The sequence below is a fragment of the Branchiostoma lanceolatum genome, chromosome 6 (assembly GCF_035083965.1).
Source record: "Branchiostoma lanceolatum isolate klBraLanc5 chromosome 6, klBraLanc5.hap2, whole genome shotgun sequence".
Classification (NCBI taxonomy): domain Eukaryota; kingdom Metazoa; phylum Chordata; class Leptocardii; order Amphioxiformes; family Branchiostomatidae; genus Branchiostoma; species Branchiostoma lanceolatum.
In genome coordinates, this window is record NC_089727.1 from 1,241,998 (window position 1) to 1,260,779 (window position 18,782).

General features: G+C 47.6%; 4 protein-coding genes across 20 annotated transcripts in view; 2 read left to right on the plus strand and 2 right to left on the minus strand.

Annotated features, from left to right (window-relative positions):
* The first annotated feature begins 4,315 nt into the window (after positions 1-4,315).
* Positions 4,316-5,596, plus strand: LOC136437149 (carboxypeptidase N subunit 2-like). Its single transcript, XM_066431630.1, has one exon. It carries the CDS (start codon positions 4,316-4,318, stop codon positions 5,594-5,596), a length of 1,281 nt encoding a protein of 426 aa, XP_066287727.1.
* A 1,442-nt stretch (positions 5,597-7,038) lies between these two features.
* LOC136437475 (E3 ubiquitin-protein ligase TRIM71-like) lies at positions 7,039-8,886 on the plus strand. The gene has a single exon (XM_066432094.1). It carries the CDS (start codon positions 7,509-7,511, stop codon positions 8,019-8,021), a length of 513 nt encoding a protein of 170 aa, XP_066288191.1. The 5' UTR covers positions 7,039-7,508; the 3' UTR covers positions 8,022-8,886.
* An 841-nt stretch (positions 8,887-9,727) lies between these two features.
* LOC136436099 (uncharacterized) lies at positions 9,728-14,499 on the minus strand. 2 transcript variants are annotated; one of them, XM_066429817.1, is made up of 4 exons: positions 12,648-14,499; positions 11,480-12,321; positions 10,683-10,894; positions 9,728-9,867 (listed from the first exon to the last, which is right to left on the minus strand). In XM_066429817.1, exons 1-4 carry the CDS (start codon positions 14,271-14,273, stop codon positions 9,731-9,733), a joined length of 2,817 nt encoding a protein of 938 aa, XP_066285914.1. In that variant the 5' UTR covers positions 14,274-14,499; the 3' UTR covers positions 9,728-9,730. The 2 variants fall into 2 exon arrangements, with proteins under 2 accessions (XP_066285914.1, XP_066285915.1); XM_066429818.1 differs by lacking the exon at positions 9,728-9,867 and adding an exon at positions 10,204-10,336.
* A 2,986-nt stretch (positions 14,500-17,485) lies between these two features.
* Positions 17,486-18,782, minus strand: part of LOC136436100 (ubinuclein-1-like) — a 36,736-nt gene continuing 35,439 nt past the window's right edge. For 11 of the 16 annotated variants that reach the window (XM_066429822.1, XM_066429828.1, XM_066429819.1 and 8 more), the window contains one exon: positions 17,487-17,962. In XM_066429822.1, coding sequence (XP_066285919.1) covers positions 17,898-17,962 — 65 coding nt within the window. In that variant the 3' untranslated portion in view covers positions 17,487-17,897. Of the gene's footprint in view, positions 17,963-18,782 lie in introns of all 16 variants that reach the window. The other 5 variants (XM_066429835.1, XM_066429830.1, XM_066429832.1 and 2 more) reach the window with 3 other exon arrangements.

Genomic DNA, 18,782 nt, shown 5'->3' on the forward strand with positions numbered 1-18,782 from the left:
AGTCGCTGTGAGACCGTCCGCAACACCGATATATCCCATACAATTTAGCGCCTTTTTCCCGCGACGTAAAGGCCAAGAGCATATTTTTTTGGAACAAGGGGTAATTCTTTTATTAAACATAAATGTGGTGCAAAAACTGTGGTGCAAAAACTAAGAGAAAATGTTAAGTTGCAATCGTGACCCGTAAGACCCCCTGTCCATCTGCCACGTCACACGAACATCTACGTGTAGTTACTACTAAGACAAACTTCACCCTATCTGGTACACAGAGCGATATTTTCTATGTACTGTTGTCATGTCCGACTCCTATATCCATGTACATAGGTCAATTTCTCCATAAATCATTCGAAAAGCGAGACAGAATTACCCATACATGACTATATATTGTAACAAATACACTGGTTTCGAAAATATTTTGTACTTAGAATTGTAGGATAGATTAGCCTTGTAGAACAGATTGTTGATTTCATGCCATACATTATTGTACCATGTACGATTGTTGAGCAATAAAGTTCACTTCACTTCACTTCACTTCACTATCAAACCCGAAATATTTACCGACCGCGTTTTCCAGTCCGTTAGGAGGCTCCGAGAGGTGGCAGTTTGGCAAAAATAAAATCAAATACGACTAATCGGCCCACACGCTACTTGTTTTAACCAGAAAACTTTAGACATTAGAATTTGAAGACAGAGACGACTGGGGCCCAAGGGTAGACATTCTTACTCAGTAAAACTCCATACCTGTTTGTGAGCAGTTTGCTGTGCGGGAACCGGTGAAGCTTGGTGTCGTCAGTGAGAAAACGAAGCTGCGTATGGGGAGGTATATCGTACGTTTCGTAAGGAACTAGCTTGCATTGCAGGTCCACGTGGGAAAGAAATCTGTGTAAGCGGATTAAAGACAGGGCCTGGGGGCAAGCCTCCAATTTTGCTGCTGTGATTTTACATATATCAATCAATCATTCGCAGGCATCAGTGTCTGATGCATGGCGGCTGCAGACATGCATAGGGCTCGCCAGGCTGGTCTGCTCTCGGCATAGACCCTCCAGTCGGTTCTGGTGATCCCCAGCCCCTGGAGTGTGTTGAAGATCTGGTCTTCCCATCTTCCATATATGTTTAGGCTTTATTCAGATCTTGATGAAATATTTTCGCATCCACGATACTTGAAAGCGTTAAGAGAGGCCCGAAGTTACCAGGGTTTCGACACAGGTGCGGGTGGCGAATATCCCAGAGTCCGACATGTTGGTTTGATGGAAAACACGAGTTAAGTAGGCGTGGGAAAGTGTTTGTTATGTTACAATCGTGACACGTAAGAACACTTGTCCATCTGCCATGTATATATACGAGTTACAAAACACCGAAATATTTACCGACCGCGTTTGATGAGACCTTATCAACTAAGCAGTACGTTAAAAAAATTAAATCCTTATCATACTAACACTTCCTGTCAACGAATGACTTGTCGCGTTACTTCTGGGTATGGAATACATGCATGTTCTCCCAAGCAGAGGGTGGGTGGGCAGTTTGTGACAGACGGTTGTCAAGAAACGCGGAAAGTCAGAGAGTCACAAACCTTCCTATCTCTGAAATGGTTAGTATGGAGAAACCGCTGTGATATGCATGTAGGCTCAAGATATTGCTAGTCGGGACCGGTACCACGGTATTCAACGGGCGGCCACCTTTGTCGCTGTCTGATCAAGGAGATTAAACCTCCTTGGTCTGATAGAGACACGAACTGCGACACCTGTTAACAGAGAATAGGAGTGTATTATCCAGATGTCGCATTGCATTCAAAAACTGTTATCGCATCAACATGAATCTGCCTAGAACCTGTAGTGCCAGTGAGACGTTTGTTTTCTACCTGACTGATACCTTCGATGGCCCGATGGCGTTAACAGTGCTATTCTTTTGTTTACCGTCTTTTCCGTCTAACACCATTGTTCAGTCTGTACTAAAGTCGGGGTCATTCTATCGCAACGCATACTCCACAAACCTCTGGAAACGTCTGTATATACAGGGTTTGATTTTTGTATGTATTGAGGTTATGTTGCTGTGTATAAATTGCTTAAATATGGGCCAGTGAGTGCCAGAAACAGATACATAATAAATGAAAAGGGCACTCGGCCCCCGGGGGATCGATGCGATTTGCATACAGGTTTCTCAGAAGGGACCTGTTCTGGCGAGTCCAGTTTTCCTGCGTCGCCCCCGCCGGCACGTTCGCGCCAGACAGACGACTGAGGGGGACGCCAAAGCATCGCGTTTTGTGTCGGTGTTTCTCGGCTCGCGTTGACAAGATCGCCGAAGGTCCAACACCTGCGACACGGTATGTTATATACGTTTTTATCCTTGCAGTTAGACCTGATAACGACCACATAAGAGACGTGACGAAAATGGCAACAGCTAACCGTAAGTGGCCACTATTAATAAACAGTAGGTTGGGCGAGGACCCCCTTTCTACGCAAACTAGCAGCTGGACTATCATCTGCCTGCTCTAACCTGAGCAGGGAGGCACAAGGGATATCAAACGCCGAACAATAACTCTCATGGCGCTATGAACAATTTGCTGTGGATATGAACACGGCGTGACCTACATCTAGGGACAGTGCGTGCCATCCTGCAAGGTGAAAGGTCACACACTTTATTGTACGATTATTTTTGTCGCAGGATTTTCAGCGCGGCTTAAACGTTCACAGACCGTGTCGACAACTTTTTCAGTCGAAAGTCATGTGAATTTTACACGACACACCCACGACTGCCTCAAGACTGTCCTAAACTTGCTGTGTGAACCAATTGTGCGACGGTGACCCGACTAGTGCATATCCCCATAGCAGGCTTCAGGGCTCGACGTTTCTGCTCGTTATGTGCTGTTTTCTAATTGTGGATCCATCTTCTGATCACTGCCGGGTTTGTGATTGCCACTAAGACATGATAACACCGTGAGTCAAACCCTGAAGCAAGCTATGGGGGCTAGTCCTTAGACAAAGGGAAGTGACACCTGGCCTGTGGCCTTCTTTTAAGACCGTTGCGTGCAAGAACTCTGTTATACCCAATCTAGAATCACAGCCAATAGTAATACATCATTGATGCAGCTTTGGGGACTACTACACACCTCCGATTTGCATAATTTTCCAACCAACAGGTCTATCAATAGAAAGATTAAAAACTGCCAACAAAAAAGGGCATTTCTACATCAAAATTACCGACCACTGATTGGAAAACTGGTTGAACTGGTGCGTTATTCACAGTGTGCGAGCAAGCGACCTGATTTTTAGGACATGAATCATAAAAAGTTATGGACCGGGACAATTTGAGAGGGTTGTTTAGTTACATGATACGTATAGCTTTTGTTTGCTGCTCTTCTTTATTTAACACATTATACTTGTTTGTTCGTTGTAATAAGTCAGATCGAAAGCATAAGCAACGTAGGATACTGTGTATCTAAGTACAAAGCCAGGGTATGGTCACTGTAATTTGTTGGTTCTCAGCTTTTAAGAAAACAATGCTGAACTTGAGGATCAACAAAAACACGATGTTTGTGGGGTGAAGTAGTCTCTACCTTGCGGTACAAAGTTTGAAAGGTGAATGCAGACAGACTCAAGTTTTCCTGGGCTGTGAACAAAGCTTGAGTCATTGACTGTCACTCACCATTCATTCATTCATAATTATTTCGCCTTAATCTTTGGTCTTTATTAACCGATGTACCCTTAAAAGTGGCCTTGTCTGAAGATGGACTTGATGTATAAATTGTTGCCTAAACTCTCTCTACAGGAAACATGTTCAGCGAGGCCAAGAGAACGTCGTTGGTCCTGCTGCTGCTCCTCCTGACGGAAAGCGAGCCGGCTGCGGCAGCCTGTGTTAACTTGTTGCTTGTTGTAACTTGTTGCCTAAACTCTCTCTACAGCAAACATGTTCAGCGGGGCAGAGAAAACGTCGTTGGTCCTGCTGCTGCTGCTCCTGATGGAAAGCGAGCCGGCTGCGGCAGCCTGTGTTAACTTGTTGCTTGTTGTAACTTGCTGCCTAAACTCTCTCTACAGGAAACATGTTCAGCGGGGCAGAGAAAACGTCGTTGGTCCTGCTGCTGCTCCTCCTGAGGGAAAGCGAGCCGGCTGCGGCAGCCTGTGTTAACTTGTTGCTTGTTGTAACTTGTTGCCTAAATTCTCTCTACAGGAAACATGTTCAGCAACTTGCCAAGGCAGAGAAAACGTCGTTGGTCCTGCTACTGCTCCTCCTGATGGAAAGCGAGCCGGTTGCGGCAGCCTGTGTTAACTTGTTGCTTGTTGTAACTTGTTGCCTAAACTCTCTCTACAGGAAAAAAAAAATGTTCAGCGGGGCAGAGAAAACGTCGTTTGTCCTGCTGCTGCTCCTCCTGACGAAAAGCGAGCCAGCTGCGGCATCCTGTGGCTTCTCCTCCATCCCCTGCACACCGCCCGCCTGCGTCTGCCGCAGCGGCCGGCAGCTCACCTCCGTCCCGCAGGACCTGCCGGACAACACCACCGCACTCATCCTGGAACAGAACTGGATCCAAGCCGTGCACCAGGCCAACTTCTCCCGCTACGGGAGCTTAGAAGCGTTAGATCTCAGCTATAACTCCATCTCCCGCATCGATAGTGGGACGTTCGTCCACCTGACCGAGTTAACTCGGCTCGAGCTGTCAGGAAACGGTTTGAACACTCTCTCGGCTAACGCCTTTGCGGGACTCGGGAATCTGGTGAGCTTGGGTCTGAGCGCAAACCACCTCACCAGTCTGGTCGGGACCATGTTTGCGGGATTGGGTAGCCTGACACAGTTGTACCTTAACGGTAACCCGCTGTCCACCATACAAGATAACCCCTTCGCGACCCTCGGCAGTCTGACGGTGTTGAACCTTCACCAGAACCTCTTAACCGGTCTCAAAGCCGACATGTTTGGCGGGCTCTCAAACCTAGAGACTCTCACGCTGGATTACAATCAGATCGTCAGCATCGAATCCGACACCTTCCGCGGCAACGGGAAGCTCAAACGTCTGTCATTGACGGATAACAAGATCAGCACCATCCCGGATAACACCTTCGCGCATCTCTACCAGGTTGTGTACATGCAGCTGTCCGAAAACCACATCAGCGAGTTTAATGTGGAAGCCTTCCGGCCTGACATTACATGGTGGTCGTTGCTTGAGATGGAGGACAACCGCATGGAGACTCTTCCGGCCGCGGCGTACGACCTACTGGCCTCCTTCGCAGCGGTTACCCTTGGCAACAACCCCTGGCAGTGTGACTGTCGGATGGCTCCCTTTAAGCAGAGGATGAACGGGACTCACGCATTTGAAAGTCAAATCGTATGTGCCGGACCCGATAACCTTGCAGGGAAAAGCTTGCTGCATAATGTAAGTGTTTCTGATATGGTCTGTGCGCAGTCGACAACTGCTCAGCCTGATACCACCCCAACGGCTTCCAGTGTCCAGGGCAGTACTCAAGGTGCTGACTCCAGTATGTCGAGCAGCACCCCACGTAACCAGGCCCAGATGACGAAGACCAATGCCGGCACCACTCCTTGCATATCCACCCTGCTTGTGTTTCTCGCTGCTTTTCTGGGGCAAAGTAGTAGGAGTACTTTATTGTAATTAGAAAACAAAGCCTGGCTTTAAGAATTAGCGCGTATCAACACGCTCCTGTATGTATACAAGATGGTGCTTCTAGTCGTGTGTAACTCACGTGTATATATCTGGAAAGAGCGGCAAGGGCTGACTGGGCTATCCAGAATAAACAAAGGCTCATTCATTCATTCATTCATTCCCACCCTTCAACCCAGGGGGGGTTATACTGTGGTATTACATTATATATGATAAGGCTAAGATTATCTTTTAAGCGGCAAGTTTTAATGTTAGATTACATGTACATGGACCCATCTTGTTATTCAGCTTGGCTGTTACTTGGAACATTCAACGTACAGAAGATTGTGATAGTTTGTACATATTTGGTGAAGGTCTATGTCTCTGTCTTTCTCTGTACATATAGAGATAGAGAGAGGGGGGAGAGAGAGATAGAGTAGCCTAGGTGCCATCCTATTTCTACCGGGGCTCCTACACTCGCTACCCTAAAAAAATATTTTTTTAGGGTAGCGAGTGTAGGAGCCCCGGTAGAAATAGGATGGCACCCAGGCTAAGATAGAGAGAGAAAGACTGCGTGTATCAGGTATATATCAATATTGTAGTCGGTGTACAATGATGTTTATTTCGTCACATTGTTATATATCTATATATATCTATGGGAATGTGGAATGATTTGATCCTGTTTTGCATCTAGTTTTGGTTCTGTTTGGTTCGGTCTCTACCCTGTCATGTACTGTTTTGACTGTTATATACTGAGTTGATATACGTGTTGTTACCTTCAACAACGTTTTGTTTGAAATTCATTTATGTTCATTTACCATACGTACCACTTGTTTTCTTTGAATTGATTTGAATCAATATACCAGATGTGTTCCTTTTGTGTTGTCACTGTAATATATATATAATATTTTTTGTGTCATTTTTACTGTTATTAACATCTACCAACACTATGTCAAGTGTATGTACTGAATTTGGTGTCCCATAAGTCCGTATGGGCTGGGCGACTTTATAAAGTCGCAGGACACGAAAATAAAATATTAATTCATTCATCTTTATCTATATCTATATCTATCTATGTATATATATCTATATCCATCTATCTATGTATCTCTCTCTCTCTCTCTCTCTCTATATATATATATATATATACATATTTCGACGGGGCTCAACCTACGAATATGGAGGCCGCCTTCAGCATTTCATAAGAAATAGTTCTGCACCCCTCTGAGCACCACACATGGAACGTTCCGCGGTGTCGATATTGTGACCCACATATGAGCAATTCGGTATGCCATGCACGCTGCCTTTCCCGATATGGTTTTGACCCAGGTTTATGCTTCGGTCCCATTTCCAATCCGGGGCCCTACAGGGCTGTTTGCAAAAACTGAACAAATTTACATTGGTCGTTTCTGAATGGTTTTGCATTATTAATTTCTTTATGTTGAGTTAGAAGAACAAAGATGGTTCCTTCAACCAGAAGGTCGATCTGGGGTTTGAGCCGGAGGACGTGCCAGTGTCACAATGTAAAAGGCGAATTTGTTGATCGGCGAAAGGTCACCTAATTTCAATATCGAACGTTCGCGTATATAATTTACGCCTAAAAATCCTGCCTGTCCCTTTGGGCGGGGCTCAAGTGACCTGCTAACACCGAGACCGCCTTTAACATTTGATAACAAACAGGTCTGCACCCCTCCGAGCACCGCACATGGAACGTTCCGCTGTGACGTCAATATGACCCACATATGACAGTCAATTCGGTATGCCATGCACGCTGCCTTTCCAATTTTGACCCAATTTTAGTCGGTGAGCTTCTCTGCCTGACTGGAGCTTCTCTGGCTGGCTGATACGATCTTGCTACCGTAGAGATCTGCTTGGAGATTTGTCAGGAAGCACTGGTCGGTCAGTTTAGTATCTCATTTTAAGAATGGCGTCCAACACAATCAGCGATATCACCAACGTTCACGACGGAACCGACTCAGCGACGTCGTCTCAAATAACGCAGGTGCGGCCGGACGCGGTGATCGGCCATGGCGGCGCGAGTCTAGAACTCCTCAAAACGGTTGGGGAGGGGGGCAGTGAAGATGACCAGTTTAACGCTCCGACCTCGCTCGCTGTCACCGCAGAGGGAGACATTGTAGTGGCAGATGGCGGCAACTTACGCCTGCAGTTTCTGGACAAAGATGGCGCCTTCAAGAAAAAGGTCGATTTGGAGTTCAAGCCGGAAGATGTGGCGGCACTGACAAACGGTGAGCTGTTGGTGACAGGAGACGGACACGGGAGGATTCACGTACTGGACAAAGAGGGCGTGGAGATACGTGTCATCCAGGTGACAGGGGCTGCAGAGACATGGGCATCTACACAGGGGGTCGCTGTTGACGGTTTGGGGCGCATCATCGCCTATTGGCAACCAGGTTTTCGTACTCAGTCCCAGCGGTGACGTCATGCTGAAGTTCGGGGACGAAGGTCAAGATCAGCATCAGCTGGGTCCCGACCTCCTTGTGGCCGCCAACAGCAGCGACCAGATCATCATCAGTGACTTAAACAACCATAACATGAAGATATTTGACACGGACGGTCGTCATCTCTTCACGTGCGGGTCACAAGGCCCCGGACCTGGTCAGCTGGAGAACCCCCGGTCTGTCGTCACGGACAGCGAGGACAACATCATCGTGGCTGACTTCTACAACCATCGCGTTTCCCTGTTCAGTCCGGACGGCAAGTTTATCCGGCACGTGCTGACAGGAAAGGGCGAAGAGATGATGTTCAGTATGTTCAATCCAACGGGACTGGCAATGACTCCACACGGGCATTTGGTCGTTTCTGAATTTCTTTGCATGATTAGTTTCTTTAAGTTAGAAGGATAAAGATGTTTCCTTCAAGAAGGTCGATCTGGGGTTTAAGCCGGAGGACGTGGCGGCACTGACAAACGGCGAGCTGTTGGTGACAGGAGACGAGCTCCCCATACATGGCCTACTTGTTCACTGTCCCTTAAACTGTGTTCATGTGACTTTATTTCCCCCCATTGCTTGCTGACAACGCCCGATTTCTGTCAATCAAAAAGGTTATTCCCTGTCAATAGTGCAAAAAAAGGCTTATTGAAAAAAAATTTTATTCTCGCACCATGATTAAGCGGGACAATGCTTAGTGTTAGGGTTATATAAAGGTTACGGTTAGGATTATGTTTTATTCACAGGAACTGTATCTGCATCTATATAGCCGGTATAACCACCGTAACACACCAGCTACCTGTCAATATAGCGAAAAACATTCAGGCTAGCTAATCCTTCTTGAATCGATAGCGGGGAAGAATTCTTATTGACAGGGTCATTTAACGTTACATATATACATACAACTAGATCATGCAGACCATTGGGTTTCTATATACTCACTTATATCAAGGAGGTTAAGGAAAAAGGCAAAAAATGCTGTAAAATATCTATATGCTGTAGGATAACAGATAATGGCATGCTTTCCCATACAATTACTATTTCACACTCTAATTTATAAATAATTTTCCGTCAGGCACATTGTATATCCACATTACATATTCAACAGAGACAAATAAGCGTACTTCGATATCAATAAAGGTGAAAGGTTTGGTGCCGTTGTGCGCCCTTTTATATCTCTGTATGATCAACCTTTGAATGAATGTTGGCAGTTATGAAACTTTGTATTTTGGGGAGCATTGGTAAGGCTGAAAATGTTTGGCAAAAAATACTAATTTCAAGCACTCTTAAAGTGCTCTCTCGTTAAACCATTATTTCATACATGCATAAAACGTTCTTTCCCGGACACTCCTGCCCCACTTGACCGAAACCTCTGCTTGGAGAATACCTGCTGGGTAGTTCTATGGCCCCTACGTGGCCCCATGGGACACCTTGCGGCTGCCGGGCTATTTTTTGGCCCAACCGGGACTCCGAATCATTCTAACCCGGGCTTAAAATCAACGCGGGACCCAGTAACAAATAGACTCCTTGAGCTAATCTTCAGGAACCCGGCAGTCCATGCACCGGGATGGTTGGTAGGAAACCAACGTTACTCAGTAGCACACGCAGCATTTTTGTTCAGAAACAAACACGGGTTGAGAGATGATGAGGCTATGCTTTATTTGGCGTACATTCAGAGCTGGAAAAGGACTTGTTGTTGTCACCAGAGGAAGATGGAGCAGCCGTCCTCCCGCGCCAGGGCCAGCAGACAGTCCAGGACCACCAGCATGTCGTACCTGAAGGGGTCCGGCACGAGACGGCCCACCGCCTCCCGGAGCAGCTCCGGGTCCTGGTAACCTGGGGATAGAACACGCGTAACTATGGCAACCTGGGGATAGAACACGCGTAACTATGGCAACCTGGGGATAGAACACAGGTAACTATGGTAACCTGAAGGGGTCCGGCACGAGACGGCCAACAGCCTCCCAGAGCAGCTCCGGGTCCTGGTAACCTGGGGATAGAACACGCGTAACTATGGTAACCTGGGGGATAGAACACGCGTAACTATGGTAACCTGGGGATAGAACACAAGTAACTATGGTAACCTGGGAGATAGAACACGCGTAACTATGGTAACCTGAAGGGGTCCGGCACGAGACGGCCCACCGCCTCAGCTCCCGGAATAGCTCCGGGTCCTGGTAACCTGGGGATAGAACACGCGTAACTATGGTAACCTGGGGATAGAACACGCGTAACTATGGTAACCTGAAGGGGTCCGGCGCGAGACGGTCCACCGCCTCCCGGAGCAGCTCCGGGTCCTGGTAACCTGGGGGATAGAACACGCGTTACTATGGTAACCTGGGAGATAGAACACGCGTAACTATGGTAACCTGAAGGGGTCCGGCACGAGACGGCCAATAGCCTCCCAGAGCAGCTCCAGATCCTGGTAACCTGGGGGATAGAACACGCGTAACTATAGTAACCTTGGAGACAGAACACATGTAAATATGGGGACCATGGGGACAGAAAAACGTAACTTTGGTAACCTGGAGGATAAGAACACGCGTAACTATGCTAACCTGGGGGACAGAGCACAGGTAACTATGACATCTCTTTTTAATTCAACAGTGTTCATGTCTGAAGATAGATAATCAGAATAAAGTTCTGATTACCTTTCTGGTGCACGAAGCTGTACTTGTCCCAGTCCGTGGGGAACTTGCCGAAGCGCAGCATGACGTCCGTCATGAAGAACGGGTGTCTCTGGAAGTCGAACCCATACAGACGCAGGGTCGCCGTGACGCGCCCCAGCTTCCGGGTCAGGAACTCTTTCTCATCCGGGTCACGCTCCAGGCGAACCAGGTCCCCGATCGTGCGCAGACTGAAGCTTTGGTCCGGAAAATGAATGAATGAATGAATGAATACTAGATTGGATTAATGATTTGATTGGTAAATAGATCAGACCATGCATAGCAAGTACAGGTGAAAATATTTAAAAAACAAAAGTTCTGCTGCAGTACCGAGATCACATACCAGGGGGCTCAAATCAACCTTGACCTTCGTCTTCCGAACATCTACCCACATACGTTGACTACAATATCCGGAAACATGAACAGACAGACAGCCAGACACACACACACGCACACACACACAGACACACACAAAACTATATCTCCATTTTTCAATAAATGATAGAATGAATGATCTATTGTTTATATAAGTATTTGACAACAAATTGGCTGCATCAAATTGCTAAGAAAAAAGGGTAACGAGTACAGCATGAAAACTCATCAGACTGCGTTCCAACTAACAAAAAAGTTTCACTAGATTTTCGGCTGCCCTTCATCAGGTCCGACTGACTAGTCACTTAGATCACGTGACCTTATAGGGCATCCCAGATTAAAAGGGACCTGTGTTAATTGATTTCTTAAAATGGCTAAAAACAATTGATTTATTGATTATTGATAATCACCTGGCAGGATCGACCTTTTGTCTCGGAAAGACGGACACTAGCACGCGCTGTTCCAACTGGTGGCACACCTCCCCCAACAGACGTGCCTCTCTGACGTCATGGGATTCGGACGACCTTCGCGCTCTTCCATCCATCTCCTGTCCTCCCCCCGCAAAACTGCCCCTCTCAGAAAAGCTCCCTCCGAGACCGGAGTCGTTGACCTTGGATTGAGTTGAATCCTTAGTCTCAAACTGGACTGCAGTACCAGAATGTTCCGCATGGGGGCGCGGGATGTACAGCTTGGGTGCTGAAGCGCCTTCCACTGAGCCTGTCGCGGGAAGTGGCAGCGGTCCTCGCCTCCGCATGTCGCGCCACAGGCACTGGTGGTCGCGGACCGTCGAGTCCAGGTCGATCAGGGTCCGCTCCAGGTGGTGCAGAACCCGCTTGATCTCCCGCACCGAGCTCTCCAGCCAGACGGGGTCGGGGCCTGACGCCTCCTGTGCCCGACGACGTCTGCCGGTGTCTCTCGATGATCGCACCGAGCTCTCCTGCCAAGTGGGGTCGGGGCCTGACGCCTTCGATGCCCGACGGCGTGACGCTGTATCTCTCGATGATCGCACCGAGCTCTCATCCAAGACTGGGTCGGGGCCTGGGGCCTCCCGTGCCCGACGACGTGTGCTTGCGTCTCGCGGTGGTCGGAGGGAGGACAGCTCCTTCAGACACCTGCCCAGTCTCCGTCCCGACACCGAGGCGCCGCCGCTGTCGTCCTCGGAGCAGAGCTGCGACAGGTCCGAGAGGGACTGGCACTCGTCCGCGGACAGGAGGCCCTGGTGCCACGCGATGACCAGGCTGATGAGGGATATCTGTAGGAGAAAATGGTATTTCTGATTCATCGATGAAAGACTATCTGAAACGTCTGACCCCTTGGAGAATCTGTCCAGTTCACATATGTATGGAGATGTCCCGATCCCGTCTTAGCTGGTGTGTTACGCCTAATGGCGGTTGTACCGGCTATATAGATACAGATATTTATTTTTGTAAATACATAGCGTGTTAATGTTGTAAATGCAAAATCATAGTCAACTATATTACAAAGGTTTAGCATATTGATCTAAGTTGAAGTCAGGCTCTTGAAGTGTGTGAGGTTAGAAATCGTGTAGCAGAAAAGAAGAAGTTATTCATAACTGACCTGTTTGAGCTCCGCGTTGCACTTGAAAAGTTTCAGCTGATTCCGGAGAAGGTCGTTCTCGTTAAACATCCGTTCGTTCAACTTCGTCAGCCTTCGGAGGATTTCGGAGTCGTCCGCCGATCCCGACGACTCGGCGCCTCTCCGGCCCGAACCTCGCGTCACGGTTGCCTTGTGCCCGACCCCGCCTAGCAATGATGACGACTCCCGCGCTGAAGTCCTCGAAGTTGATCTTGAAGATCCCAAAGCTTCGGCCGAGCCTTCGTAACTCCTACGGGGACTCAGGACTGGGGTGACTCCGACACTTGGTCCGTGGACGCTCGGTCGACTTGAAGCAGCGCTTTCGCGTGAAGGTTCTGAAAACAACTTAGTAGCCGACGCAGGCAAACTGTCGTTGTTTAGAGTCGTGTCCATATCACTGGCTTTTCTCTGGGAGGTCAGCTCGGATGGCCCAGACGAAACCCGTGCCAGGGCAGCCGTACTGTCGGGCGGTTGGTGAGAAGACTGTGGCTGTAAGGATGGCATCGACGGGGATTCCCTCGCGAAGGAGTCTCGGCTACGTTCCAACGAGCGTGCGAAAAGCATGGAAGACGTCGGAGTAGATTCCCTCGTTAAGACGTCTCCCTTTTCTTGAGACTTCTGGGGAGTCAGCAGACCGGAGGATGAAGATGTGAGGTAGCCTCTCGGTAGGGAATCCCAAGGTTCAAGGTCGTCGGTACAGAGAGTTGAGGGGTAGCGGGCGGACAGCGTGCTGCTGTCCTGGCGTAGTTGACCTTGGTCGGACATGATGCTGCTGTCCCGGCGGAGTTGACCTTGGTTAGACAGGGTGCTGCTGTCCCGGCGTAGTTGACCTTGGTCAGACAGGGCACTGCTGTCCCGGCGTAGTTGACCTTGATCGGACAGGGCGCTGCTGTCCCGGCGTAGTTGACCTTGGTAGGGCAGGGTGCTGCTGTCCCGACGGAGTTGACCTTGGTCGGATAGGGTGCTGCTGTCCCGACGGAGCTGACCTTGGTCGGACAGGGTGCTGCTGTCCCGACGGAGTTGACCTTGGTCGGACATGGTGCTGCTGTCCCGACGGAGTTGACCTTGGTCGGACAGGGTGCTGCTGTCCCGACGGAGTTGACCTTGGTCGGACAGGGTGCTGCTGTCCCGACGGAGTTGACCTTGGTCGGACAAGGTGCTGCTGTCCCGACGGAGCTGACCTTGGTCGGACAGGGTGCTGCTGTCCCGACGGAGTTGACCTTGGTCGGACAGGGTGCTGCTGTCCCGACGGAGTTGACCTTGGTCGGACATGGTGCTGCTGTCCCGACGGAGTTGACCTTGGTCGGACAGGGTGCTGCTGTCCCGACGGAGTTGACCTTGGTCGGACAGGGTGCTGCTGTCCCGACGGAGTTGACCTTGGTCGGACAGGGTGCTGCTGTCCCGGCGAAGCTGGTCGATGCTGGCCCCTCGCGATCTCTCACTCTTGGGCGTTGACGTAAACATAACCTTCGAAGGCCTCCGGCTGACCGATTCTTCTCCGATATCCGTCAACCGCGAGGACTGCCGGCTGGCCGAGGGCGTGACGTCGGGAGTGCCCTCGGGCGAGATGGTGGACAGGGAGGAGTCGGGCCCGAGGGGGCTCGCCATGGTCACAACGGTTTTCCTGAAGCCGGTGTTACAACACTTCTGGTGAAGCCCTGAGTTACAACAGTTTTTGTGAAGCCTATGTTACAACACCTTCTGTATAGTCCGCCGTTTTACAATACTTTTCGTGGAGTCTGTGTTACAGTAATTTTCGTGAAGCCGGTGTTTACAACACGTTTCGTGATGCCCGCCCTGTTACACTATTCCTGAAATCTATGTTACAAAAATATTCGCAAAGATTGTTACATGACTGTTCCTGAAGCCTGTTTTCGTAAAGCGCTAACCTGTGACTTGTCAGGCATACGCAGGGCAGTCTGGTATGTTGTGTGCGTACGTTGCTATCCTGTATTGTTACGTCAGAACAGTTGTTCGAGAACACAAACGAAATAATGAATAGTCACTACTCTTAGCTCTACTCTTCCGTCATAAAAGTTGTTTATTTGGAAATGGGAAGTTAAAAATGAGATTTGGCCCTAATGTAACACACGATCAGAAGCTCGGCTTTTCTAGAGCGAAAACTTGACTGTCTTATCTGAAAATTACGTTTGAAATCCCATCACAACAGCGCTTCCGACTATGACTTTGCGTTCTGGAACGTTAATGGAACACTAGCCTGCATTGCACTTCAGGACCGACAGGGGTCGCTCTAAATTACGCTAGCTCCACTTCTCTGTTGTTATTTCTTTGCAAACAAACAGGTCATTGAATCAAGGTTAACCTCCTAGATTAAAATCAAATACGGCAAATAAAAGATCGGTTCTAATGGGAACATTTGTCACCATCTCAAACACATACAAGAAAAAAAAGGAATCGAAGTGTCTTCAGAAAAGTATGTACATCTTTATTTCTTTACATACAGTCCCAACTTTCTATCACTAATAATCTTATCTACCACGATATATTTTTACATGTTTTTTTCACTCCATTTTTCTTCTGGATGAAAATCCGAGAGTCCTTAACATAAGGCTCCGGATGAACGAACAACCTGACGAGACAAAGTTTGGGATTTTGGACAGAGAATTCATAAATGCTGAGGATTGTTTTCTTGTGCTAGCACAGAAAAAATATTGCGTCACAAAAAGGTTGGTGAGGGATCAAGATCATACGCTTACAAGGAGTCTACCAAAGATAATCTTGGGTTGGAACTTGGTTGTGATCTTAGAGAATTCCGGGGTAGGCAGGGTTCGTTATAAAAGTGTGGAAAGTTTGCACCAGGATGATTTTGAATATCAATATCAGAAAGAAGACAGAAAAAAAACCGAAGAGACCGAAGAATGAAATAAGTGCCGAAAGAAAACTTTCACAAAACCTATATCTGGGTTTTGAAACTAAAACATAATGTATGTTGTGTTTTTCCTGTGAAAGCCCAACATTGGTTTATCTACAATCGAGCTGCTGTAGTGATGGAAAACTTGACCATGGAATTCTATCTTTCCACAATGGTGGTAAAATGTGCTGTATCAGCAAGAAAGTACAACAACTGGTTTTCACATCAGCAAGACTTGTCGGGTTCTGATATACATTTGTACATTATAGATACAGTTTGGGGAACATTTCATGACGTTACACTGAAGTCTTGTTCTTCAGGGCATCTAGAAAATTCAGCCCTGTTCATAGAATATATATGAGGTACATGGACATTGTAACAGAAGCTTCTACAAAACTTGCCTTTACTCTGCAAATAACAACATCCTTACAAATACATGCGCTTGGCCTGGGTTTTCAATAAGGACGAATCTGAAACTTGATAACAAATTTGGCAAAAAATTTCCAAAGAACTACAAGGAGGGTAAAACATTTTCTGAGGAAAACGTTTTTCTTTGTCATGATTCAAAAGAACGTACTACATGTGTAACCTAGATTCTCGTACATGAAAACAATGGACTCTAGTATTTGGCAACCATGGTTAGCAAACACATGTCTTCTTGACAGACAAGGTTATATAATTCCTTAGAACAATGTTTATACATATATAATAGATCTATTTCTTCTTCTTCAAAAAAGTTAATCTGTACTTCGTGGCAGAATAGGAAAATTGTGGATTTTTGCATAGAAAATCTACTATTTCATTTCATAATAGATGGCAAGAAAGATCATTTTGGTACAAAGTCTATTCTAACTATAAATTCACACACAGATAACTCTTGGCCAAACGTCTGACATTGGGCCTGGCGAGTTGTATCAAAGCATGCAAGAACATCGAGTCATGGCGAGTCCCCCATAGTTTCAGTCAGGACTTCCTTTGTTACAAAGATAGCTTCACAGTCTAGACTTTCTTTGTTTCAAAGATACCAAATGTACAGCTCAAACTCTGGGACAAACAGACATCTTTATAAACACCTACTTATATCTGGGCCTCTCGCAACACAAGTGTTAGGTGAGTATTAGAAGAGCTCAAGATGTAACAGATGTAACAGTTTCAAGGACTTACATTTAGAGACTGCATTGGCATATCTAATACTTAAGAAGTTTACACAACTACTAAGCTGTGTCCCACAGGGGCATGGCGCCTGCAGTACCACACTCTGCCATTAGGGGTCATCACAGTATAAATCTGACAGAGCAACTACATTATCTGATGCAGCCTGAGGGCAGAGATACCACCACCACAAGGCAGAGATAGCACGCCCAAGATGTGCCCTGAGAAATGATTTGTTGTCCCCTGGGAAGTCTATGTAACCTGTTGTCTAGCTTCTTGCTACATCAGTACTGGCTCACTGTCAGCCAATCAGCCAATCAGCCACTCCCCCTCCTGCTGTTGGAGGGAAAGTTTCCAACCAATCACGTCACTGCCTACAGTCAAGAGGCACCGTGATTGGCTGGTGAAATTCTCCCCCATCAGCACTGGCCAGCCGTCAGCCAATCCCCCTCCTGCTGTTGGAGGGAAAGTTACCAGCCAATCACGTCGCTGCCTACAGTCAAGAGGCAACGTGATTGGCTGGTGACATTCTCCCCCATCAGCACTGGCCAGCCGTCAGCCAATCAGCCACTCCCCCTCCTGCTGTTGGAGGGAAAGTTACCAGCCAATCATGTCGCTGCCTACAGTCAAGAGGCAACGTGATTGGCTGGTGACATTCTCCCCCATCAGCACTGGCAAGCAGTCAGCCAATCAGCCACTCCCCCTCCTGCTGTTGGAGGGAAAGTTACTAGCCAATCATGTCGCTGCCTACAGTCAAGAGGCAACGTAATTGGCAGCACTGGCTAACTGTCAGCCAATCCCCCTCCTGCTGTTGGAGGGAAAGCTACCAGCCAATCACATCGCTGCCTACAGTCAACAGGCAAGGTGATTGGCTAGTGACATTCCCTCCATCAGCACTAGCTAGTTGTTAGCCAGTCAGCCACTCCCCCTCATGCTGTTGGAGGGAAAGTTACCAGCCAATCACGTCGCCGGCTGTTGTCAAGAGGCAACATGATTGGCTGATGATTCTCCCTCCATCATCAGGGGTGTGTGTGTCTGATTGGCTGACAGTTAGCCAGCACCAATGCTGCATGCAAGAAGTGCAGATTTCAAGCTGGTACGCCAGGGTTGTTGCTTGATACAAGCGGCGGTCCTGGCATGACAGGATGTTTGCGAGCCATGGAGAGTTCCGTGTTGTTGTGCTTTGGTTTGCTGCTACGGCGAGGTGACTACTGGATCTGTCTGTGAGGCGAGGTGGAGTTGTTGCTGCTGCTGTGGCTCTGGCTCTTCGCTTCTGAAACAAGAGTTGGAACAGGAACAGTTAACAAGCAACTCGCACCACCGTCGCTCTCACAATGCCTTCCCTCGCTGTACCAATTAGATTTCCTGGTTCTCAGGACAGACATGCAGGTTTCACGATTGAAGCAAGGAACATGGCAAGTGCAAAGCTAACTAACCTAAAACCAAATGTTCGCAAATCAATCAAAACGATCTGTTGAACACAGGATTTGGGCAATTCCATTTGACAAGCAGGGATGGACAATTTGTTGCTAGAAAGCTGCATGATTTTAACGTTTTTTAGAAGGCTACACCAATTTTCTCAAAAGTTTCTCGGATCTAAAACAAACAAAAATACTTTTTTCTGATGGCTGTATTTTGGGACAAACTGTTTCAGGGAGTGAATAGGCATGATGTAAGATGCAAGTTTTTCTCCCCGGATTCTCTGTTCATTGTGACTTCTAGCTAAATTTTCACTTTAAAATGTCCGGGAAACTTGGAAATAAATTGGTGTGGCCTAAGGGTTTTCAAGAAACAACACTGTACAGCACTTCAAACACAAAATTGAAAGCCATTGAATGGTATCTCAGCAAACAACATCAGCATATGCATATCCTACAATAACAGAAACAACTTCTTCATACATCATACAATGCTACCAAATTCAGCAACCCTTCATAAGGGCTGGACCTGTGCTGTCTACTGGTAAGAAGTTGACTCCACGTCTCAAGACGTACTGTGAGAACTTGGTGTCAGAGATAAGACTTCTGCAGTGCAGGTGAATTAAAGGGTGCTCGGCTGTGACTTAGCAGTACAGTACTCAGGCCAACGCATGC